This window comes from Daldinia decipiens, assembly GCF_022478715.1.
Source record: "Daldinia decipiens strain CBS 113046 unplaced genomic scaffold F4813scaffold_24, whole genome shotgun sequence".
NCBI lineage: Eukaryota > Fungi > Ascomycota > Sordariomycetes > Xylariales > Hypoxylaceae > Daldinia > Daldinia decipiens.
In genome coordinates, this window is record NW_026054567.1 from 51,799 (window position 1) to 74,696 (window position 22,898).

Below are 22,898 nucleotides of genomic sequence, written 5' to 3' on the forward strand. Positions count from 1 at the left end.
GGATAAGCAGGCAGTTGTACTGTACAATGCCTACCTCATGCAATCGCACCTACCTTAGGTACATCTCAAACTACTAACAGATGCTAAATGAGCATTGGACGCCTGCATGTGAGCAATCCGGGAGTCATCCATCAATCCGTCCATCTGCATCACTTCTCAACGACGCTGCTGCCGTCGACCCCCAACAGCTTCTACTAATCTGATTTTACCGTATACTTCTTCAAATCCATCTTTCCCACAAGTCCAATATTCAAATTCAAATTCCATGTTTAGCACCTTGGTTTTCCCTTTATTGGCGGGTTGAATCATCCCGGGTTCTTAGTTTATTATAAGCATTCAAGAAACTCGTATTGTTTGCATCACCGTGCCATCGTCACCGCTGATTAATTTGCTTTTCTTCCTCCTCAAATCCCGCCTAACGCTACCCGACGTTCCTCATCCCCATCTTCATCGTAATCTGCGGGAGTCTACCTCCTCCTGCGCTTTGATCGAACATGTTCTCAGAATGTAAGTTGTATTTCTGCCTATCGACTTACAGGCTAAGTCTGACGTCTTCGCCCAAGATGCGTCTAGGTTCCTAGCCCAGTCGCAGTCCCGGCTATCCAATTTCGGTCAGCCGGACAACAACAACAACAACAACAACAACGAATTCTCGAACCGACAACCGCAGACGACGTCGGGTCGATTCTCGAGTAGACATCCCGCGCGGTCTTCGTACCAGACCCGACTAGGGAATCCTTATCAACCCTCTAATTCGCGGTTCGGAGGCTTCTCGAGATATAATACTACCTCGGATGCCCCGCTCTTCCACAGTGCCCTGAACGAATACCGAGAAGACGAGGATGAGGACGACGCGAGAGAAGCTGCGGATCTTCGTGCCTTGCAGCGATCGCGTCGGGTTTTTGTCTCGAGTCGCCTAGAGGAGAGTTCGGCTTCGGAGAACGATGACCTTCGCGCCTCGTCCGAGCACAATGAGAGCGAGTCGTACGGGAACCTATACTCGAGCTCTCGCCCCATAGGTGGTATCAAGAGCAGCTGGAACGGGGAGTCGAGTTTCAAGGACAGACATTCAAAGCGCGAGGTGGTCAAAGACCCGGACGGGTCGGGCAGTCTCCAGCATGAGCGGCAAAACTCCGATACGGATGAGAGTGGAAAGATGGTCGATATCGGCCTGGAGTCAACGGTGTTAGATAATGAGGTGCCTGATGATCTCTTACAAGAGACTCCTACAGACTCGGCACCACCTGCATTTCAGCAGTTCAAGTCTGGGTCGAGTGGTCCGAAGGGCGTGGCCGGACGGAGAGGCTCGAATCTAGAGCATGATCAGCGTCTGATGCGACAGGCTATAGCGGAAGAGGACGAGACGGAGGAAGAAGAACGAAACGAGATTCCTGCACCTACACCCACGCGAATGTATGGCGAGATCTTTGTGCATGACCAATTTTTCGCATGGATCTACCTTATAGCCATCGCTTCCCTTTTCGCGACATTCGTATTAGTCTGGTTGCATACCTCCGTACCGAGCAGAAAGATTGGTGACACCATATACACGACACTGCATTCGTCTTTTTACCTCCTGGCTGTAGATACGTTAGTCTCGATTATCGTTGCCCTGGTTTGGATGGCAGCGCTACGGTCTTTTGTCCAGCCCTTAGCTCTACTCATCCTGCTAGGCGTCCCGATCGTCCTCTTCTCATTTTCGTTGTATCCGATGATTTCCAGCTTCCAGGGACCAGACCACGGATCGCGGGTACAGGACGTGGTAATGAGATATGCGGCCATCATTCCAGGGGGCTGCGCAATCGTTTGGGTATGGTTATTATATAAGGGTCGCCACGAAATACAGAAGGCAGTTGACATATTGGACTTCTCTAGTCGCATTCTTGCGGCCAATCCGGCGCTTGTGCTTCTCGGGCTCGGTTCGCTGAGCTTCGTCGTTGGGTGGACATGGATATGGCTGTGGATGTTCACGAGAATCTTCCTTGGGGGATACTTTTCCAAGTCCCTTTCGGCCTTTGTCATCGGCACAGCGACGTGGTGGTTGGCGGTCTTTTTCTTCCTCATGTACGTTTGGACTCTCTCCGTCATGAGCGGAGTTGTTCGCGCAACTACCGGAGGTACCGTTTCGAATTGGTATTTTTTCCGCAACAACCAGTCGTCCGCCTCGTCGAATGCGATTGTCAAGGGTGCTCTAGGACACTCTACGACTACGGTATTTGGCACTATCTGTGCCTCTACCCTACTATCCCTGGCAGTCCGAATTCCCATTCTGATCCTACCTCGTCGGATCTCGAGCATCTTCGAGTTCATAGGATGGCGACTGGCTCCTCGCCCGGTGTCAGTCCTAACCAACCCTCTAGCATTAACGTATGCGTCGATTCACTCGTTACCCCTAATGGAATCGGCGTCACAGCTTAGTAGGATACAGTTCCTTGCCACGGGACCCACTACAACTCTTACACCGAGCGCATTCTCCCGACGTGGGCAGTCATCAGCATCGTTAATGCCCTACAGGATGGCAAAGATGCTTCTCCATGCCGCACGGTTCGTCATGTCAACAGCTCTGGGTTTTGCGGCGTGGGTTATGACTGCACGGCAGTTGCAGGTTCAAATACCAGAGGGTCACGGTGTCAGGGGGAGCGCCTATGCGTACGTGGTTGGTATGGTAGCTAGCATGATCGGTTGGGGCGTGTTGGGGGCAATGGAAGGCATTCTTTCAGGCATCCTCGACGGTGTTCTTATATGCTACGCTAGCGAAAGGCGGTTGGGTAGTGAGCGGGCGACTTACTGCATCGAAGCAGCACGGTTATTCGAAGAGAGGAGATATGACGAAAGGGATATGGTTTGATGGTATTTTCTAACTACACACATTGCACTTTTGGCTTCGGCGTTAGCGTTAGGCCGCCAACGATGGCGGATAGGAGTCACGAGATTGGACATGCTAGAATTATTAAAGATTACGACGAGTATTTCGCTACATAGCTGCTATGTCGGCGGTGCGCTTCGTGTCGCTGCTTATGACATCGTTGGGCCAGTTCGTCGAGGAGCGGTGGGTTTCGCATTCGTCTTGACTAGCCAAAACTGGTTCGCAAAAGGCCAGAGCACTGGGAAACTCGTCCAACGATAGATAAGAATGGTAGAATATTAGAACCGAGCTCTGCCTCTTGAGACTCTTTTTAGGTCGTAGGAAATGTGAGCGTTTTATTGCACTTTACCTGCTCATCCTTCTTTACCCCCAAACCACGACTCTCAAATAGTACCTACAGTAAGTAATAACATGCTTACTTGCTAGCTAATGCGACGACATCATGATGGTCGAAAACGATGTGAGCGAGCAACTTCGCGAGGGGTTTCCCAAGCGTGCCGTCAGGCCTACCTGGCTGAGAGCACAGCCTGAGTATATTTCATGGAAGGGTATGATGTCCCAGACAGGTAAGTGTGCATATCTAAAATACATACATAGTCCTCTACGACCTATTCGTTGTCTTGTGATTTGGGATGAGGAGCTGATTGATTGATAGAAGATTCGAAGGAACCGACTGAGGATCAGCACGATACTTCCGAGGACGTTAAAAACGAAGATAGTGACTGGGAAAATATTTCTCGGCGTGAGGTCAATAACTGTAAGGATAATGTCTTTATTATTTCTACCTTGCTTTCTCTGCTACTCACATACTTACCTACTACCATCTCCATCCATTCCTTGCCCTCGAAAACCAAGCATCCTATCTCGCCCTCTGCTTACCGTCTCTGCCCGTCTCCCAACTCACAAGAAGACAACCCTTCTCTGCCGACGCATACCAGAGAGTCAAGAATCAATCTAACCAGCCAACCTCGTCAAGGCTCCTCCGACTACTACGGCAACTACGTCAAGGAGCGCCCCGTCGAACAGGGCGAATGGCTCGCCGTCAACGAAGTCCCCATCCCGCAGTCCACGGCGGAGTGGTTCAAGCCGGCCCCCAAAGACAAGCGTTCCCGCACCAGCAGCAGCACCAGCACCAGCAGCAGCGTCAGCGTCAAGGGCTGGGTAAACGGCATGCGCAAATGTCTGCGACCGAAGAAGCCCGAGGCTAGGATCACCGACGAGGCGTACGTCGAAATCAACACCAGCGGCGAGTCCGAGTCCGAGTCCGACGCCGACACCGACGACGGCCTGCCGCCGCGGCTGGTGCCCCGGGGCGGTGTGCGGCAGCAGAGGCGCGCGGGCAACGGTCGGGATAGTCGCTGGGCGGGGAGGATCCGCGATGCGACGAGGCTGCGAGGGTCGGGGTGCAGGATTTTTTATGTGCCGATGATGGCTTGATTGGGGGGTGGATGTGTCTATCTATCTAGGGGCAGCAACGGGTAGGCAACGGGGAATATAGGAATACACTCTAGATATGGTTCTTCTGCGAACTGAGCTACGGGGTTAAGAGTTATTTAATGTATTATTGGATTAGGTACTTGGCCGTAGCCTGGAGCAGATAGTTTTTTCTTCTTCTTTTTCTTTTTCTTTTTTGGAATATAACGGTTGGCCCCCTCATCTTGCGGTAGCAGAAATGGTCAGAATTGTTGGCCGAGTTTCATGTGAGTATCGAATGAATCCACTTCGCTCTACTGCACGAGCGTGAGAGGTAGCCGAGTATGTAAGTCGTGACTACCTACCTAACCGAGGTGTCGGGTGTTTAGACTGGCCCCGTGTTATTTTTATGTACTACATAGGTATCGTGGCTTGGAACTCGCATGGAATTCGTAAGCTGGTTAACATTACTCAAATACCTATGTACCTACCTATGCGAAGTGACCTGTTACATATGTCAGGCATGTGGTTGAAAAGTCCAAGAGAGAAGAGCTCAGCCACACTTCGCTCGGATGGTGATTGGTTGTAAAGTGAGGTCTCCAGTAAGAGAAAGGGGTCTGAGGGCAAATGCATAAGAAGTCACTACCTTACATGATGTATCGGTTACACAATCGAATTACATACATATGTAGAGAAGCTAATAGGTAGGTACTTACAGGTACATAGTACAAAGAGAAAGTAGAGACCATTATCGGCTCTACAGTTGCCGAAACTGCGAAGTTGGAGCTATTTGGGGGCAGTACTTAGAGTTATACACGCGCTCAATACAGGTGTGTATGTCGTGTCAATGTACCTTTCAACTTACATGTAACTACATAATGTATATCGCCTCTCATCTACCCGTAGCAGAATCTAGAATCGCATTTCGACAGGAAACCGCAGTAGCCACCCTGCAAGCTACTCAAGCTTGTTACTATTTATTCCCATTAGCTGACGAAAGACTTCCTGCTGTAACACCAACTAATTTATTTCTCTCACGAAGCAACCTAAATTAAATACTTGCATCTCTACAGAACATCCATACGTTCATTGCTCTTCTTCTCCTTCGCAACATCAAAACCCCTCCTTACCTACCATAAGGACCCCGCTTCCCCTGCAAGTCGATCGATCAACCGATCACTTCACACCTCCATATTAATATAAACAAATCAACTTCAATTTCTACACGCATGGCTGATTTCACTGCTCCTTCCGGCCCGCCGCCGCCCAAGGTCCCCGATGGCTGGGTCGCCCGCTGGAACGATCAATACCACGAATGGTAAGTCCCTATCTGATTCCTCATCACTTAGTGCCTCGTCAATCCGCCATCTTCTAACTCGCTTTGCTCCCTCTAGGTTCTATGTTAACACATACACCAAGAAGTCCCAATGGGACAAACCTACCGAGCCAGCCGTAGACCCTAACCGCCACGATGACGGCGCGCCCCCCGGTCCTCCTCCGGGCTACACGCCGGGCTCCGGTCCCTCGCCCACTGACTCCAAGAACAACCCCTTTGTGAACGAGTCAACGAGGCCCGGGTACGGATCTAGCTCGCATGTGGACGAGGACGCGGACGCTCGGTTGGCCCGCCAGCTACAGGAGGAAGAGAACGCGCGCTCTAGAGGTGCCGCCCAGTCCTATGCTAACACGCCCACGCCGCCTCAGGGCTACTCGCCATATCCCGATCAGCTGCCTCCGCGCTCATCCGGCGGCAGCAACCCCGCCGACAAAGCAAAGGGTCTATTCGGCAAGTTCTTCGGTAGCGGCAAGAACAAGCCGCACGCCGGGTACCCAGGCCAGCAGCAATATGGCGGGCAGCCCCAGCAATCCTACGGCGGATACGGTTCTCCTGCCCCTCAGCAAGGGTACTACAACGGTCCTCCGCCACAGCAGTACGGCGGCTACGGTCCGCCTCCAGGCCAGTATGGCGGATACCCTCCTCAAGGCGGCTACCCCTCACAGGGCGGATACTACGGACAGCAGCAACCGCCTAAGAAGAGCGGAGGCGGCATGGGCATGGCGGGAGGCGCGGCGCTGGGTGTAGGTGCGGGGTTGCTTGGCGGCGTGTTGATTGCGGATGCGATCAATGACAACCAGCAGGAAGCATATTCGGAGGGTTATCAGGACGGCAATGATGGCGGCGATTACGACGGTGGTGGCGACTTTGGTGGGGATTTCTAGACGCTGCGCTGCGCTGCGTTGTGTTGCGGTATGCTTTGAAACAAATAAGCATACATCGCATGTCTTCTTCGCGTTTGCTTTTTTTAATCGTCAGCTCGGGTCAGGGACGAGAATAGGAGGGTTATAGGGCTCGGATAAGACAGACAGACAGACAAGACTCGTATTTTATAGGCATTAGGGGGCGTTGATTATGAATGACAGCAAGAATAAGAGTAACCACAATATCGAGAAAGGGAGAGATCGGGAGAGAACTTGAAATCGAGATCGACTCGATGCTTAGGTCTGGTACATATCATAGGTCTTGCGGCATTAGCGCAGAAAGAACGCTCGTTCTAGGTGCTTAAGTATAGCAATGCGATGACAATTTAATCCCTACAACTGAACGAATTCGAAAGCAGAGCCGTGTCGTCTTTAAAATAGGCATCATCACTACCCTCTACTATTTTCCAAGTGTCTAGGTTAAGTATTTCTGCATGTTTGTATTATACCCATATTCTTCGCACCTATGTCTTTGTACACGATCTACCTCTTCCCACCTTTAGACGACGCCGGCTCGGCATCGTCCTTCTTGGCGCCCTGGCCGGCGAGGTACGCGGCCATGTCGAAGTTGCCCATGGGGTTGGCGCCGGGCTGGGCGCCGCCGCCCATTAGGCTGCTCATCGGGTTGCTCTTCTGCTGCTCTTCCCACTCGGCGCGCGTTTCGGGGTCCACTGCGTAGTTGTTAGTTAGTTAGTTAGTTAGTTAGTTGGGGATTGGGGGTTGAGACAAGGGGGGTGGGGAGATGATGATGGCTTACTGTTCTCGATTAGCTTGGGCATGCCGATGAATAGGACCATGCTGACGAGGCCCATGAGGATCATGGGGTTCTTGAGGATGCTGAGGATGGAGACTGCGGGGGGGTGTGTGGTTAGCTTGGTCTAAGGGCATGTGTGAACGATACCTCTTTTGTTTTCTTTTCTCCTTCTCTTGTCGGGTTGCTCTTGTGGGTTGGGCTAGCCATTCCGCATGATATCCTCCAGCAACAGCAACAAGAGCAGAAAAGCAGGAGGGAGATGGCAAAACAGCACAGCGGAATACTAATACTCACAAGACCCCCTCTCGACAAAATACTCCCTCGGCCCCAGCGCCCTCACCGCGAACCCGCCGCCGCTCCGCGGCACCTCCTGGCCCTTGTTGTCCCAGTCGTTGCCGCGGTACGTCTCCCAAGCGCGCACCACCAACCCCCCTCCGGCCTCCCCCTCGTCGTCCGCAGGCGCGCGCGCCAGCACGTCGATGCGCAGCGGCGCGAAGGCGTGCGTCGCGCTGTGCACGTCGGCCAGGTACGAGCCGGGGGTCACGTTGCGGAAGACGAAGGAGCCGGCGGCGGTGAGGGGGGCGTCGTAGGCGGCGCGCAGGGCGGACAGGGTTGCGTGGGTGGTGGACGGGAGGGTGTGCGGGTTGGGGAGGGGCTGCGAGGACGGGACCCAGAGGGTGAGGGTCGTTTGAGGTTGGTGCTGGTGTTGAGGTTTGGAGGAGGCGGCGGAGGGGTCGGCGAGGAGGGCGAGGGCGCCGAGGAGGGCGGTTGAGAGGGATATTTGCATTTTTTTTTTGTTGCGGCTGGTTTATCGAGTTTTATGGTGGTGTTTGTTTTTGGGTGGCTTGGTGGGAGAGAGTTGGTGGTCGGGAGTTGATCTAGAGGTTGGTTTAGGTATGTAGTTGGTCTTGAAGCTGTGGAATTTCGAAGGCTATGATGATATGTACCTAAGGTATGGATGTGTGAAGTATGGGGTACGTACCTAGGTAGGTACCAACCTAGGTATCTATAATATGTGGGGGCACGTCGTTGGGGAAGGATCTTGGCGTTAGCTATACGGAATACATATGGGAAGGTATAGCCCCGGCTTATACATACATGGTGTTAGTTTAGGGAAGGGGTCTCCATTTATCAAATCCGAGATACCTAGGTTAGGAAACTACTACTCGCTTCTCTTATAAATATGTTAATAAATAAATCAGGTTGAAGTGTTGCTTTTCAAATGTTCATTCTTGTTCATTTGATTCTTTACTCTTACATTTATATGAACAAGTGACTTGTCAACGTCAGATCACAGCAATATCATATCTCCAATGATACATTCAACTTCTCTTCTTACTAAAAAGAAGGACTTTTTTATAATTCAGATAAGGGGTATATTTATATCGTACTCAAAAGGTATGTTCATATGTTCAACCTAGACCACTGTTGGTGCTTCCTTCTGCTTAGTCTCAGCTTCAGATCCTGCCTCTTCTCCCTTCGTTATCGCAGCAGAAGCCTTCTTGAAAGACTGTTCAAAATCGGCAATAATATCGTCGATATGCTCTGTACCAACTGAAATACGGATCAAATCCTCAGTCGTCCCGGAGGCGATCTTCTCTTCATCTGATAGCTGCTCGTGTGTCGTAGTCCAGGGGTGGATAGCTAGAGTCTTGGAATCTCCAACATTGGCGAGGTTGGAAATCAGCTTGAAGCCGTCAACTATCTGGCTACCAGCAGCGCCGCCGCCCTTAACTCCGAAGCTGAGGACACCACCGAAACCCCTCTTCAAATACTTCTTAGCCAGTTCGTGGCTAGGATGGTTTTCCAATCCAGGGTAAGATACCCAGCTCACGTAGGGGCTAGACTCTAGGTACTTTGCGAGCGCGAGCGCGTTCTGCGCATGCCTCTCGGCCCTCAAGCTCAGCGTCTCGAGACCTAGGATGAGTTGTTGAGCGCCAAAGGGGTTTAAGGAAGAGCCTAGATCACGTAGGATCTCAACCCTTACACGGATGGCAAAAGAAATAGGTCCGAAGGTCTCCCAGAACTTTAGGCCGTGGTATCCCTCTGACGGCTCAACAAACTGGGGAAATCGGGCAGCGTTCTTGCCCCAGTCGAACTTCCCACTATCGACGACAACACCAGCAATGGTTGTTCCGTGACCACCAATCCACTTGGTCGCCGAGTGGACAACAATGTCTGCGCCGTGGTCGATGGGTCTGACGAAATAGCCTCCAGCTCCGAAAGTGTTGTCCACCTATTCATGTTAGCATCTACTATATCTTAACATTGTAGGAGATTCGAGCTACTTACCACTACGGGGACACCTTTCTCGTGCGCAACCTTAGCAATAGCTTCAAAGTCCGGGACGTTATACCGGGGGTTACCAATACTCTCGATATATACAGCCTTGGTCTTATCGTCGATGGCTGCGGCGAATTCCTCGGGCTTGTCGCTCTCGATGAACTTAGTCTTGATTCCGAGTCGCGCAATAAAAACCTTTAATTGGTTGTATGTACCACCGTAGAGACTGGGAGTCGCGACAATATTGTCGCCGGCATGAGCGAGGGCGGCGATGGTCATGAACTGGGCAGCCTGGCCGGACGAAGCTGCAACAGCAGCCACTCCGCCTTCTAGAGCAGCGATACGCTTCTCGAATACATCGACAGTGGGCTATAGAGGCCAGATTAATATATGTTCAGATTACTGGACATGAGTGACTACTGCTACTAACGTTCATGAGCCGGCTATATATGTTGCCAAATTCCTTGAGGCCAAATAGCCTCGCGCCGTGTGCCGAATCATTAAAGACGAAGCTCTGTCGTCTGAATTAGCTTCCAATGCAGCTTAGTGCTTTGCGTCTCGGGTTAACAGACAGTTGTGGCATATATGGGAACTGCGCGAGAATTCGTTGCCGGGTCTGGCTGTTGGCTACAACAGTGTTAGCCGTTAACGTCTCCTCCAAATTCCTATGGTATTGAGTAAGGTTCATACCCCGCGTGGAGTTGGAGAGTCTCGAAGTTCTTGCTTAATTCCTCCGCCATCGCGACTGGTTTTTACTATACGTTAAATATTCAACGGATATGGAGGGGCCGTCTCTCGTGTAAGTGGAATGATATATGGGCTTGGAGTGGTATCGAACCAGATATTGCAGTCCAGTGACCCCGGGAGGAGGGAACAGAGAAGTATTTGAATTCGAAAGCTACAAGGCTTACTACGGGAAGTGTATCACTTGGCTAACTTACATGACTTACATGTAGATATATACTTGCTCATCATAAACGGCTTCCCGACAGAGGTACTCTACCCGAATCGTCACTCTTAAGACCCTGTTTAGGAAATTGTGGAGTTGGGGTAAAAAGCACGCCATCGACTATATTCCATAAGCTTGCTCTTGTAAGGCATTTTATCCCGGTTAGGATGGAGGGGCGATTAAGAGTAGAGCTGTGCGTATCTAGTTCTATTAGCGAGCGTGCAAGTCCGTGTAGTTCGGCGACCTCCCTGTACGACGGGACTTTAATTGGATAGTCGGTGAGTCAGTCTTGTCTCCTTGCGTCTTGTAACAGCTTTACTTAAGAAATGTTCTCTAGCTGTCTAACCTAGGGAATTAACTTACTGTTTATTCCTGCTTGCCCGTCAAGGTATTGACTTACAAGCAATTAGGATCGAAAAGGGGGGGTTACCGCGGGGCATCCCACGCAAGCCGCTAGCTACCAAAGCTGGTGAGCTATGGCGGGGTATGTAAAACATCATCCTATAGCTATATTGCGACAGATTTAGTATTCCCGTACCGGTAAGTAAAGTACCTCAGGAAGGATATCGGGGTAGGATTCCTGCACATGTTGCCACTGACTACGGCACTGACTACGGTTAAAGTTATTAAGTCCATCTATATTTCATTAGGACAAGGCTTGCCGACATCGCTGCCGCTGTTTCAACCCCTAACCCCTGACGAGCAATACTCAAGTCTCAAGGAACCAATCAACTCAAGTAACAATAGTGGTATATTGAATTTAATCGTTCCGCCTTCGTAATACGGGTTCTACCATATGAGTTCCCTTCAGTTATAATAACTATTATTTCTTCGAATAGCCCGTAAAACGCCCATCAAACCCTCCCGTGGACCATGGATATACTAATTGGCTAGTCATCTAGACCGAGCCTGAATTTCCGAATTCCCCAATCCTCTCATTTACAAACCCCTATTCCCAACTCCGAGGTTTGCAGTTCTCATGGCTGCAGGGTATGAGCACCCGAGCCTTTACCCACGTGCAAATAGACGTGATTCCAGCGCCCGGTATCCTTTTGGTCCGCCTGGAAGTCGAGCGACGGCCGGTACGGCGAAAGAGGAATGTCCGTATAGCCGCGACTACCAACGGATAGCCTGCTGGAGCTTACGCGACCGGGGCCTCCTTCATCTCGGATGGCCTTAAAGGGCTCTGGGACTTGGCGGCTCGCTTGGGGAGCTTGGGGAGAAACCCCCCCTGGACTACCTCCTTTCCCGAAAACATGGCAGAGGCAGTCCAGAGGAGGAACTCCATAGCACCGAAGGCAACGCTGGCTTGAGCTGAACCGCACACGCTGCCGCGGCAGAATAGAAGCTTGCTCATGAAGACCGAGAGGGCGATGAAGCCAGCGAAGTGGAAGAGCGCATTGCTGGTCGTAAGGCCAAACGCAGCCATGGGGTGCGAGACTAAGGCGAAGTTAACTTCTGAATCACTCGTAGTAGTCGCCTTGTTTTAATGCTCAGATACTTACATTTGGGAGCAAATCTCGGCGCCAACTCCAGGTAGAGGACAGACACGATTGTGTATAGCGAAGCAAATAACAACAAGTTGATCTGAGAGGGAGAAGAGGTCAATGCATCCACATTGTACCAGTTAGCAACTATCAGATTCACGTTAGTTCTACAGTCAACTTCCAATATACTATCCCCTCCATCATGGATGACATACCGTAAGCCGTGAGGCCCAGTAGAATAATACCAAAGACAAGCTGGGCAGCTCGAATTGCCATGAAGATTATATTGGAAGACATGTTGGTGGTAGAGAGCTTGGGTACACGGTTGGGAAAACGAGCGTCACGATGCGAAGTAGTCGTCATAAAATCGGTATTGTAATAATAATAAATTCGCGCCGGGAGGACAGAGTGAGTTATTTGTACGAATAGCAAGAGCAAGGAGCGACGGCGGCGGCAAAAGAAGAGAACAATATTCTAGAGGACGAAAAAGAGAGCACCAGGCACGGGAACAATACACAGCTTGTTTGTGGTAAAACAGGAAGAAGATCGAAGAGAGGAGAGAAAGAGGCAGCAGCCAACAAAACTTAACGATCATGCGACCCGGGGGGGCATCGCTGGTTAATTATCAAGATTTCCCGAGTCTACACTTAATCAGGGTGAATATGCTACAGGACCCCCGGCCAGCGATGATGGCGCGCGCGCGCGCCGTTACATTGGAACGGCGGACTGAGCTGTGATGTGCTGGGGGGGGCGATTTGCTAGGAGGCGACTGGCGAGACCACATGAAACGCCAGCGATCAGGGATGCGGCCTATGCGCTAGAGATTGGATGTCCCGAATGGGGATATGACTACACATAGGTACGCTCGGAACGACCATTCCAGCCCAATCAACTGCCGAGTCGGTATGACCAGGGGGGAGGGGGGAGGAGGGTTGTTCGCAATGCTGGTGAAGCTTAATACACGACAAGAGTTTTTCATGTTTCTGGTGTCGTTGTCGAACGAGAGCCGGATGCACGGACCTTTGGGAGTTTGGGGGTTTTATGAATGGGATGGGATGAGATGGGATGGGGCGCTCGGCTTTTACATAGATAGATGTATTATTGAGATGGTGAGAGTAGATACTTAAACGTGGGTATGTAGGTATGTAAATATTCTGGACTATTTGTAGCTATCGCGGGCTATAAGTGACTATTAAACTATTAATTCAAGATGTCTTGAATTCTAGGTTAATAGGGGACTTGAACCTTGAGCCTTGTCCGTGTTGGCGGCAAGGCGTAAAATAGTAGGGGCTTACAAGACGCCCGCCGGGCGCCTACACGCATTAGGGGTAGGTAGTCACAACGGTTTCCCTGCAAAACTAAACGTACAATACAATTGTCCAACTGCGTACTACATTAACCTAGGTACTTGAGTAATACCCGTCTAATGTTTCAAGGTCTACCTATGTTAGAGGATCATTTCCACATACGCTTAGACAAAAAGTATAAGATGAAATAAAATAAAGTAAAGTAAAGTAAAATAAAATAGAAAGAAGATAATAACGACTACCTATCCGCACAGAGACGTTGAAACATCGATCGCGGGGAAGAAGCCAAAAATAAACAAGAGCCTTGGAAAACAAACCTGGGTTTTCTGTGTCAGATATTTGATCTGAATCTCAAGCACATCTTGGCTGCCCAGGCTATGTACCTAACCTAGGTATGTCGTGCGAGAGTTCGAGACCGGTCTCGAGTTGCCGGCACGTACGCAGCCAAGAAAGACGTCTGGGATGTTGCTTGACAATACCTAGGTAGGTGTGTCGAGTGTATGACTTGTGAATGTGAATGTGAATGTGAACGTGAACGTGTGATTAGGTATCTATCTCTTCAGAGCATTCCGTTCTATTTTGGTCATGTGTCGTAGATGTTAGATGACTTTAATGACTGTGGTATGTATAAATGGATCTACATAAGAGGTAATTAAAGGTGTTCATACTAACTACGTTTTTCGTTGAGGAGTATATGTATGTATATGTGCCTGTATGTATGTATATTATATTATATCCCCATCGAGTCTCGATTGTTAACATATATACGCCTGTGGCACATGAAATAGTTTGCTCTAGACTACATGAGCCTGGCTACTTCTGCAGACCTTCCCCGGAGTTGGTGGGGCCATTTCGGAGACCATGTTCCCTCGGAATAGAGATCTAAGATTCATCCCGAGAAGTGGATTCCGGTGTACGGATCCGTAGGATAGCATTCACGTATATCTCAACCCCTAAATCATGTAACTAGTTATTTAACCTAATTATCTTCCCGTACTTTTACTTCATGCTTAGAGCAGTCTCTCGACATTGGCATGATGTCTTAGTATGATAATACCCTGTAACTAACTAGTTAGAATGTTACTTGCTTAAAGTTTGCCTTCAGAACTTGAAATGGTTGAATATATGTAATATTATAAGCTCTTCTGCTTGTGACAAATATAACTTAAGTAGCAACGGTGTACCCCTATAGCGTGGTAGGAAAATGCCAAGTAACTCCTGGGAAACACCTATTCTTAGACATGTCTTGGAGTGCGATTCTGGAGCGTTCGGTTGTGTCTCCCACCGACCTGCTCACGCTGTCGGGATGTTTTTTCGGCGCAGCTATGTATTCGGCCCCGAATGCCGCAGACCGGCCGCAGACCGGCCGCGGGTTAATACATAAGCCTCACCAAGCAACCAAGTCAGATCCATGCCAAGTAGAAGGGATTGAAATTCGGATGTTCGAAAGTGGCTAGGTTAAGACGTTGCTGCCAATATGTACCTATGTACATATGCCTAAATTACATGCAGAACAAGGCCTGCATGACTTGAGCAATGACGTCTGGTCTGGTACCTTTCGAGGAAGGAATAAGCATGCATAGGTTTGGTTTGTCCAATGAGATTTGACTTATTCGGCAAATTGCCCATATTACTACCCCGAGGTCGAGCATCAGCCAATTAAATCTCGCGCCTTCTGCGAACGCGAGTCCCCATACCTCGGCTCAGTTGGCGGAAGGTTCGCTCGACTCATGCATTAGCCAGGCCCAGCCTAGCCGGCCTCGCACATGTCGAAAGCAACCACTTTGCAAAAGACCCTTAAAGAGCTGAGAGGAACGTCTTGCATATGTCAGGGGGATTTTAGGATAGCAATTGCACCTTCTATGTATAACACATCGTCCTCTCCGGCTCGGAAAGCTTAACGATTTAGCTTAACGATTATTTTCTTTTTCCTTGTGGTACTAGCAAGAGGAGCTAATCTAGCGAGGTTCTTAGCTTATCGAGGCAGTAGTCTACGCGCTAACCCGTCTTTACTGCCCACCTCGGTATCTATTCCCACTCTAAGTGGGTCACGGGCTGAGTAGCAAGCAACTTCGGGATAAGGATTGCGACCAGACAGTCAGATCAGAAGTTCCCCTTAACTTTTAAGTCCCTTCATATATCATCCTCCGTCATTAAGAGCTTACTTCAACTTGCGACACTCCCGTTCTGATTCATATTTAACTATTTCTACCGTCAATTCGTCGTATTACGCAATAAAGATGGCTGGAATAGGACCCGATCCGAAGGTCGAAGCTTATATTAAGCAACTGGCGACACCGCCTCCGCCCGGTTCACCTTATTCTCTACCTGTTCCTGGCACCGAGCGAGAGGGTCGATCTCCCATCTATAGGCACTGGCGATTTCAAGATAAACCCTTACTTGACACCTTCACGCCTGAAATACGCACGTTTTACGAATTATTCCAGGATTCCGTCAAGCGATTTCCCAATAACAAATGTCTCGGCACACGACCCTGGATCCCGGAAACTCAGTCGTGGGAGAACGGATATGTTTGGCAGACCTACGCCGAGGTCGCGGCGCGAAGCAAGAATTTCGGTTCTGGTATATATGAGCTTCACCGCCGAGTTGGAATCCCGCCTGGCAATCATGGCGTTGGTATCTGGAGTCAGAACAGAGCCGAATGGCAAATAGCAGGTAAGAAGTTTTTACGCCTGAAACCTCCAGGAGGATCAAGGCTATTTTTGCGGCAGCATTTGCTAACATTATTCGACCAAAGATCTCGGATTGAGTTCCCAGTCGCTCTTCTCCGTCTCGCTATACGAAACTCTCGGCCCCGATGCGTCTGAGTACATCATCAGGCATTCCGAACTTGCCTGTGTGATTTCCTCGCTACCTCATATAACAACACTCCTCGCCCTTGCGCCCCGAATACCCTCCCTTAAGTTGATCATCTCCATGGATCCCCTGGACGCCGGAGAGCAGAACGGTTACTCTAAAAAGGCGCTGCTGAACAGCATCGCCGCGCAGCACGGAGTCCAGATATGGTCGGTCGAGGACGTCGAGAAGCTCGGGGCGAAGGTAGCTCACCCTCCTCGCCCCCCTCGTCCAGAAGATCTCCTCACCATCAACTATACGTCCGGCACTACTGGCGACCCGAAGGGTGTAATGCTTACTCATGCCAACTGCGTCGCAGCGTGCGCGAGTGCTCGTTCCAGCGGTTCCTACGCCAACAAAGATATAGGTATTTCATACTTACCTTTAGCTCATATATATGGACGCATGATAGATCAGTGCTCCTTAGCTTCCGGTTCCGCCATCGGATATTTCCATGGAAATATGCTGGAGCTGGTTGATGACTTGAAGATCCTAAGACCTACCGGCTTCATATCAGTGCCTCGGTTGTTCAATCGATTTAGTCTAGGAATCAAGGCGCAGACCGTCGAAGCCGATGGTGTAAAGGGTGCTCTTTCACGGAAAGTCATAGAAACAAAGAAGGCTAATATGAAACTCCCGCCTGGCAAGGCCTCCAACAAGCACCTCCTTTATGACCGGATATGGACTCCCAAGGTACGAGCCGCAATTGGCTTAGATCGATGCCGCTCCATGGTGAGTGGAAGCGCGCAACTCGACCCTGATGTTCACGAGTTCCTCCGAGCAGCCTTAGGAAACTTTTTTTGCCAGGGCTACGGTCTTACCGAGTCGTATGCCGCGGGGTCGTTCCAGCTTGAAGGCGATTATTCTCTGGGTAACGTGGGGGGCCCGATGCCTGGCATAGAAATATGCTTAGAGTCGCAACCCGAACTCGAATACCTCGTGACGGACAAGCCTAGGCCACGAGGAGAATTGCTGCTACGGGGTCCCTTTGTTTTCCGGGGCTATTTAAAGAATGAGGAGGAGACTAAGAAGGCCTTAGAGCCCGATGGATGGTTCCACACGGGCGATATCGTCGAAATTGACGAACTCGGCCGGATCAAGATCGTTGATCGCAAGAAGAACGTTCTCAAGCTATCTCAGGGAGAATACATCTCGCCCGAACGTATCGAGAATGTGTTTATGGGTAGTTCGAACCTGATTGCTACTGCCTTCGTTCACGGCGAACCCAGCCAGTCGACCCTGGTTGGTATCTTTGGTGTGGATCCGGTTACATTTGGTCCGTTCGCCAGCAAGATTCTAAAGAAGACGGTAGCTTCCGATGATATTGAAGCTATTAAGGTGGCAGGCCAAGATCCTCGTGTGGTGAAGGCCTTTCTCAAGCATCTCGACGGCATTGCCAAGAACCACAAGTTTAACGGATATGAGCGAGTACGAAACTGCCTCCTCGAGGTTGAACCGTTTACGGTGGATAACCAGCTTTTAACACCAACGTAAGTCCTTGGAAAACACATGTTCATTCACTTGTATTTATGCTAATATTGTAACTTTTAGTCTGAAACTTAAGAGACCCCAAACGGTGAAGAAGTTTAAAGACGAGATTGTCCGTATGTACGAGGAAATCAATGCGGAAACAGCATCCGTTAGACCAAAACTGTAATTTACAACCCGAACTTGTTTAAATATAAGTATTTTTCGTAACCGATGTATTTAATTTGTATATATAAATAAAAATTGTGTAAAAATGGATAAAATTTAATTAACGTACGTTAAATATTTATTATTATTAAAATATAAAATATAATATTAAATATTAAATTTTTATTAATTATTAATTATTAATTATAAAATAAGTTTAAAAATATATAAAAATATAATAACATTAATTTTTGAAAATTTAATTTCCCGATTTAATTATTATGTAATTAATGTAACTTAGTAATTACCGATTTTAGTTTACATCTTCGAATCGTTACTAGTGGAGACCAACGCCTACTATGTACTCACGATGGCTAAGAACCCATCGAGGACCTCTTCTGGTCGGGGGGCTTCTATAGATTTAACTACTATTAATGATGACGACGAAGATTATGTCGCTACAAATTTAAGCCGACCTCATAACTCGCCACAAGAACGCCGCAAACGCCGTTGCTCGTCGCCTAACTCTCGTTCAAGAATTAACGCGTCGAACGCGCCGACTTCTACCCATGCCGAATCTCGTCTCTTATCGTCGTCGCCGCGAAACCCTCGTGAAGCTGACAACCACCCGTCTAAACGCCAAAAGCTATCGAATGGCACCGCCCATAAAGCAGTTTCCCCAATACCGGACACAGAGGCATTGACAAAGTGCTTGCAGACGCAGGTATTCCCACACCTCGACGCCGCCGTCAGGGAGCTGGATAAGAATGTCTTCAACGTCGAAAAGCTCGGCGGGAAGGTTATTAGTACGATCGCCGATGACGACTTCCAACTACACTTCCACAAAGGCAACGGCCGTCTCCCTCCGAATATGGAGTCATCCATTATTGGCCGCATCTATAAATTAGTAGCCGAATTCACGGCGGGAAATGTATGTTTTCCCGTTCTCAAGATTCCTTTCCAGGGTAGCACCTTTGACATATTCTAGGAATTCCGACACCGTCCTACTACTCGTGCCATTTCACAGTCGGCACTGGTGCCCGCTAAAGGGACCATAGCAAAGTCGATCCCTAGCATTCTTCCCTCTATCGAGAAGCCTCCATCTGAGTTGGCGTCGAATAATAATGTCGAGGACGATAGCGACGAGTCGTATGACGACGATGCCTCATGTAGCGATGATGCGTATCTCTGTGAAACCGAAGAGAAACTAAATGATATTATCGAACAAGTTCTCCAAGAAATCCAGAAGCATCTCCAAACTCAGCCAAGAAAGAAACAGCTAGCTTCGCCACGGCATTTACGACCAAGGTCAAAGATTACGCATCCAAGCAAAAGCCGCGAGCCCAAAGGGAAAGATTCGCCCGCAGATGTGAACAACCGATGGTCCAACCTATCCGATATACCATATCAAGCTTCAAAGTTTCGGGGCAAGGTCAGATATGGGTTAAGCCATGGTTGTCATATTAAGCTTCACTCATGCGACCTACGCCATCCTACTGTTTACCATGTTGACTTCTACGATCTCGAGACCAAATATCTTCGATATGTGGCAAGGTCTTTATGCAATAGGGGGTCTACTAAAGCTAAGAGGTCAGACACCAAGGATTTACGCCATCTAATGAAGAAGTTTGAAGAGTTGAGAACTCTTATTCTCGAAGCTCATCGTCGCCGTTACGATCAATTTGATCCACCACCTTGGCTCCTGCTGCAGCGGTCTGCAGAAAGTCTTCAAAACTTCCTAAATGACGTACTTCACAAACAGGTGAACCTAGAGCCTGTATTATTAACTTTCGCACGAGATGAGAGGAACAGTAAGAATGCTCACATCATCAAGAGAGCGAACGTTGTACCGTTATCACTCTATGCAAGAGAGATGGCGGACAACCGCCTCGGGGGGCTTAGGGTCTATCACTCCTATACCACGACATTCACGAGCAACAGAGAGGACTTTTTAGAGCCCAAGGTTGAATGGACCAACTGTGCCGGGGATATTATGACTATCAGCTGGCTGCCGGACGCTACACGCTTCGTCTGCGGCGCGACCACTCATTCCGACTCGCATAATCAACAGTATAATAAACCTGGAAACCTTCTATTCGGCGATGCGTCATTGAAGACATTAAGAGCGTATCCCGATCACCGTATACCCCGTCCGCTCGTTGCGCATGGCGAAAATGCTTTGGAAGCAATGAGGGAAAGTCAAGATCCTTGGCTGTTCACGTCTGTGGTTTCGTCGGATTATGATCCCGTCTTTGACTTTGCCTTTACCTCAAGCTTCGACAATACGGTCAAGGTCTGGCACACAACTGAAGGAGCTATAGCACTTCGCGAGACATGGCACCACGAGGGCCACGTCAATTTCGTCGTGACGAATAAAAGTAAACATGGTAGTAAGGTCGCCACAGCCACCGATGTTCCTACAAGAGCAGTACGGGTTTATTATGCGCAACGTGGCAGGTCGGGAAATTATCTGCAGGCCTACAGATATAAAGAGTTCTCTTGCAAGCGAGTGCATGGCGAAGACTACGTCCCCTCGGATAAATGGGCCTACTTCCCATCTGCCATCCGCTGGGGAATAGACTCAAGCGTGAACCATCTCCTACTGATCGGATACTCGCCAAGGAGCCTTAACAATGACGACAGTGAGATTCCTGAAGAGAAGCGTTCTACTGGAGAGCTCTGTTTGTGGGATATGAATACATATACCGAGGTCAAGGTCAATAGTGCAGCTACTTCGAATGTATTCGAGGTTGTGTGGCATCCTTATCGACCATGCTTTGCCGCGGCAACTTCGGCGTCGCAGACCTCTGAGAAGCTAGAGGAACATATTCGAACGCAGATCCGTATCTTTGAGTTGAATGAGGTGTCGGGCCAATATGGCGTTGTGAAAACACTCGATTGCCCTGCCATTGACATCAATGAGCTTGCAATCAGGTATGAACACACTACCCCTACCAAGTTGCCTAACATAAGAAGCTAACATTAGGTGCAGGCCCAATAGTGTTCTATATTCGTACGTTGCCGCTGGATGTACTGACGGCAAAGCCTATGTCTGGGACTCGGCCGCGAGCGAGGGCCAACCAATGTGTGTCCTCGAGCACGGCGGTAAGCATCAAATTTTATACACGTATATACACGGATAAACCAAGACGTTGAACTAATGATATATTAGATCCTGTTGAAGAAGTCATCGGAAACAGAGAGCAGGAAGATGTTGGAGTTAAGTTTATAGCGTGGGCCACATCCCCCGATCGTCTATATACAGGTTCGTCCGACGGGTTCGTTAAGGTGTGGAATATACGACAGGGGAAGGGAGAGTTGGTGAGAGACCTTATCGAAGTGGCAGCACCCATCACAGCCGGTGCTTTCTCGCCGGATTTTACGAAACTTCTTATTGGAGACGGTAGTGGACGAGTATATCTAATGGATATGGAAGACGATGAAGAGAATAACGGCCAGAATAACCCAGCCGCTACTTCTTTAAGGGTTGTCAACATGCAGGTCAATGGCAAGCAACGCGCAATTCGTCGGCCTCGCCCCTTTATTCCTCACCCTGAAGTCCCCCCTCCGAACCAGGACGGAGGCGACGAATTTCCAAACCAACCTCGATACCAACTGGGCCAAAGACGAGCAAGAGAATACCTAGAAACATCACACCTCACTCTCCATCCTGACCCCACCATCGGCGCCGTTCAGGGCCCAGCGTACCCCGAAACAGGCCTCTACCGAGCAGAAGCCCATCTCAACGGAGATCCTCAAGCACCGCTCCTAAGCGGATTCGAAAGTCTCCAGCGGGCCAATCAGTTCTTCTCCAGAACGACTAGGTTCCGGAGACAGGGAAGCGTAGATGACATGGCGTGGGACTTGCAGGCGCAAAATGCGGCTGTAGATGCGGATATTGAGGAAATGCTGGATCCGGATACCCGTTCTGCGCTTGAGGCTGAGGGGGCGGAGCTTGGCGAGGCGTTGGTGGAGTTGGAGTATGAAGATGAAGACGGAGAGTGTGGCTACGATGCGGATGAGGAGTAAGTTAGGTATTTAAAGTAAGCATCGTTGAGGTTTTGCGAAAAGGGGGTGTAGATACGTAGGGTAGGGGATAAGCTAGCTTGCTTGCTGGTTTGACTTGGCTTAGCTGAAGGTAATTAGCTAACCTAGCTATGCGTTAGGTTAGGTTAGGCACTTATGAACGGCGGAAGAAATTATAATATTATTAATTACATTATAAACCTCTTTCGTAAAGCTTTTCATTAAATGATCTTTTTTGTTAAGTTTACGGTGTAATTATCATCGGTTACGTAAGCGAGATTTACCGTTTCTCGGGTAGATTTTCCTGGACTGATCTTGTATTTGAGAGGTATTTAAGTTACTGTAAACAGGTTGTATGTGGGTATGTATGTATGTATAGTATAGCACATTGATTTCCCCTACTACTTACCGCAAGCTCCCGCGCGTCCCGAGACACGCCGGGATTACGACTCGATCGATCGATAGCTCGATAGCTCGGAAGCCCGAGGTAAGGTTGCTTTTGTTTCATACGTGCATATATATATATATAGGTACATACATATTTATCTTGCATAACATTACATACCTACATAGGTTAAGTTGGTAGGTAAGTTCGAAAAGGGATCAGCCACTACCAATAAATATTACACGCACTACCGATATAAGACAGCGGCCCGCTTGGAGTAGTTATGTATGTAGTTACCATTATCACATGCATTAGATGTTAGATGCCGTCGGAGGATATCCAAACACGTCGCATTCTCGTCCATGCGCAACTCTACAATGTGACAGGGTAGCGTAGCCCTTGCTCGATGACAGACGACGCCCTTTGATATAAGTTCAACGATATTCACTCAGTAATATCCCGACCATATACCCAAGCCATGGCACGAGAGTCCAGTGCACAAACTCGCAAGCCTAGCTAACTTTCCGCAAGAAAATTATTCTTAATAACTATGAAGCTACCTGGCTTCAGAAACCTTCAGAGCAAGGAGTTGCCAAAAGTGCCGCCCCTTGCCTTTTTTTTTCTGTCCGTAACGCCTCCTCTGCTGAATACTATACATTATGCAATCTGTACCAACAT

The 22,898-nt window shown here is 49.2% G+C and overlaps 8 protein-coding genes across 8 annotated transcripts; 5 read left to right on the plus strand and 3 right to left on the minus strand.

Annotated features, from left to right (window-relative positions):
• Positions 1-494: 494 nt before the first annotated feature.
• Positions 495-2,848, plus strand: F4813DRAFT_381573 (uncharacterized protein; the record flags this gene model as incomplete). Its single annotated transcript, XM_049245694.1, has 2 exons — positions 495-507; positions 564-2,848. 2 exons carry the CDS (start codon positions 495-497, stop codon positions 2,846-2,848), a joined length of 2,298 nt encoding a protein of 765 aa, XP_049098129.1.
• Positions 2,849-3,308: 460 nt separating this feature from the next.
• Positions 3,309-4,897, plus strand: F4813DRAFT_397620 (uncharacterized protein; the record flags this gene model as incomplete). Its single annotated transcript, XM_049247961.1, has 2 exons — positions 3,309-3,432; positions 3,522-4,897. 2 exons carry the CDS (start codon positions 3,309-3,311, stop codon positions 4,301-4,303), a joined length of 906 nt encoding a protein of 301 aa, XP_049098130.1. The 3' UTR covers positions 4,304-4,897.
• Positions 4,898-5,421: 524 nt separating this feature from the next.
• F4813DRAFT_136128 (uncharacterized protein) lies at positions 5,422-6,752 on the plus strand. The gene is made up of 2 exons (XM_049238787.1): positions 5,422-5,597; positions 5,674-6,752. The coding sequence occupies exons 1-2, from the start codon at positions 5,509-5,511 to the stop codon at positions 6,497-6,499; spliced, it is 915 nt and encodes a 304-aa protein (XP_049098131.1). The 5' UTR covers positions 5,422-5,508; the 3' UTR covers positions 6,500-6,752.
• F4813DRAFT_136089 (uncharacterized protein) lies at positions 6,706-8,816 on the minus strand. Its single transcript, XM_049238786.1, has 3 exons — positions 7,587-8,816; positions 7,296-7,388; positions 6,706-7,209 (listed from the first exon to the last, which is right to left on the minus strand). Exons 1-3 carry the CDS (start codon positions 8,077-8,079, stop codon positions 7,022-7,024), a joined length of 774 nt encoding a protein of 257 aa, XP_049098132.1. The 5' UTR covers positions 8,080-8,816; the 3' UTR covers positions 6,706-7,021.
• F4813DRAFT_136362 (O-acetylhomoserine ami) lies at positions 8,387-10,877 on the minus strand. The gene is made up of 5 exons (XM_049238788.1): positions 10,266-10,877; positions 10,148-10,202; positions 10,006-10,089; positions 9,585-9,944; positions 8,387-9,528 (listed from the first exon to the last, which is right to left on the minus strand). The coding sequence occupies exons 1-5, from the start codon at positions 10,313-10,315 to the stop codon at positions 8,710-8,712; spliced, it is 1,368 nt and encodes a 455-aa protein (XP_049098133.1). The 5' UTR covers positions 10,316-10,877; the 3' UTR covers positions 8,387-8,709.
• Positions 10,878-11,485: 608 nt separating this feature from the next.
• On the minus strand, positions 11,486-12,660 carry F4813DRAFT_136086 (membrane-associating domain-containing protein). The gene is made up of 3 exons (XM_049238785.1): positions 12,227-12,660; positions 12,030-12,158; positions 11,486-11,964 (listed from the first exon to the last, which is right to left on the minus strand). Exons 1-3 carry the CDS (start codon positions 12,372-12,374, stop codon positions 11,666-11,668), a joined length of 576 nt encoding a protein of 191 aa, XP_049098134.1. The 5' UTR covers positions 12,375-12,660; the 3' UTR covers positions 11,486-11,665.
• Positions 12,661-15,043: 2,383 nt separating this feature from the next.
• On the plus strand, positions 15,044-17,983 carry F4813DRAFT_136434 (acetyl-CoA synthetase-like protein). The gene is made up of 3 exons (XM_049238789.1): positions 15,044-15,994; positions 16,077-17,664; positions 17,726-17,983. The coding sequence occupies exons 1-3, from the start codon at positions 15,559-15,561 to the stop codon at positions 17,829-17,831; spliced, it is 2,130 nt and encodes a 709-aa protein (XP_049098135.1). The 5' UTR covers positions 15,044-15,558; the 3' UTR covers positions 17,832-17,983.
• Positions 17,984-18,126: 143 nt separating this feature from the next.
• Positions 18,127-22,247, plus strand: F4813DRAFT_364503 (WD40 repeat-like protein). Its single transcript, XM_049243820.1, has 4 exons — positions 18,127-18,740; positions 18,798-20,743; positions 20,802-20,914; positions 20,982-22,247. The coding sequence occupies exons 1-4, from the start codon at positions 18,180-18,182 to the stop codon at positions 21,836-21,838; spliced, it is 3,477 nt and encodes a 1,158-aa protein (XP_049098136.1). The 5' UTR covers positions 18,127-18,179; the 3' UTR covers positions 21,839-22,247.
• The last annotated feature ends 651 nt before the right edge of the window (positions 22,248-22,898 follow it).

Excerpts from the sequence above, each read along its gene's own strand:
- F4813DRAFT_364503 (XM_049243820.1), top strand. The coding sequence starts at position 18,180 with ATGGCTAAGAACCCATCGAGGACCTCTTCTGGTCGGGGGGCTTCTATA. Across the intron at positions 18,741-18,797 it reads CCGAATTCACGGCGGGAAAT|GAATTCCGACACCGTCCTAC; the intron begins GTATGTTTTCCC and ends GACATATTCTAG. Across the intron at positions 20,744-20,801 it reads ATCAATGAGCTTGCAATCAG|GCCCAATAGTGTTCTATATT; the intron begins GTATGAACACAC and ends CATTAGGTGCAG.
- F4813DRAFT_136086 (XM_049238785.1), bottom strand. The coding sequence starts at position 12,374 with ATGACGACTACTTCGCATCGTGACGCTCGTTTTCCCAACCGTGTACCC. Across the intron at positions 12,159-12,226 it reads ACTGGGCCTCACGGCTTACG|TTGCTAACTGGTACAATGTG; the intron begins GTATGTCATCCA and ends TGAATCTGATAG. Across the intron at positions 11,965-12,029 it reads GCCGAGATTTGCTCCCAAAT|TCTCGCACCCCATGGCTGCG; the intron begins GTAAGTATCTGA and ends ACTTCGCCTTAG.
- F4813DRAFT_136128 (XM_049238787.1), top strand. The coding sequence starts at position 5,509 with ATGGCTGATTTCACTGCTCCTTCCGGCCCGCCGCCGCCCAAGGTCCCC. Across the intron at positions 5,598-5,673 it reads AACGATCAATACCACGAATG|GTTCTATGTTAACACATACA; the intron begins GTAAGTCCCTAT and ends TGCTCCCTCTAG.
- F4813DRAFT_136362 (XM_049238788.1), bottom strand. The coding sequence starts at position 10,315 with ATGGCGGAGGAATTAAGCAAGAACTTCGAGACTCTCCAACTCCACGCG. Across the intron at positions 10,090-10,147 it reads TTCCCATATATGCCACAACT|AGCTTCGTCTTTAATGATTC; the intron begins GTCTGTTAACCC and ends TTCAGACGACAG. Across the intron at positions 9,945-10,005 it reads TATATAGCCGGCTCATGAAC|CCCACTGTCGATGTATTCGA; the intron begins GTTAGTAGCAGT and ends TGGCCTCTATAG.
- F4813DRAFT_136089 (XM_049238786.1), bottom strand. The coding sequence starts at position 8,079 with ATGCAAATATCCCTCTCAACCGCCCTCCTCGGCGCCCTCGCCCTCCTC. Across the intron at positions 7,389-7,586 it reads TTTTGTCGAGAGGGGGTCTT|TCTCCATCCTCAGCATCCTC; the intron begins GTGAGTATTAGT and ends ACCCCCCCGCAG. Across the intron at positions 7,210-7,295 it reads GCCCAAGCTAATCGAGAACA|TGGACCCCGAAACGCGCGCC; the intron begins GTAAGCCATCAT and ends ACAACTACGCAG.
- F4813DRAFT_136434 (XM_049238789.1), top strand. The coding sequence starts at position 15,559 with ATGGCTGGAATAGGACCCGATCCGAAGGTCGAAGCTTATATTAAGCAA. Across the intron at positions 15,995-16,076 it reads AGCCGAATGGCAAATAGCAG|ATCTCGGATTGAGTTCCCAG; the intron begins GTAAGAAGTTTT and ends ATTCGACCAAAG. Across the intron at positions 17,665-17,725 it reads AACCAGCTTTTAACACCAAC|TCTGAAACTTAAGAGACCCC; the intron begins GTAAGTCCTTGG and ends TGTAACTTTTAG.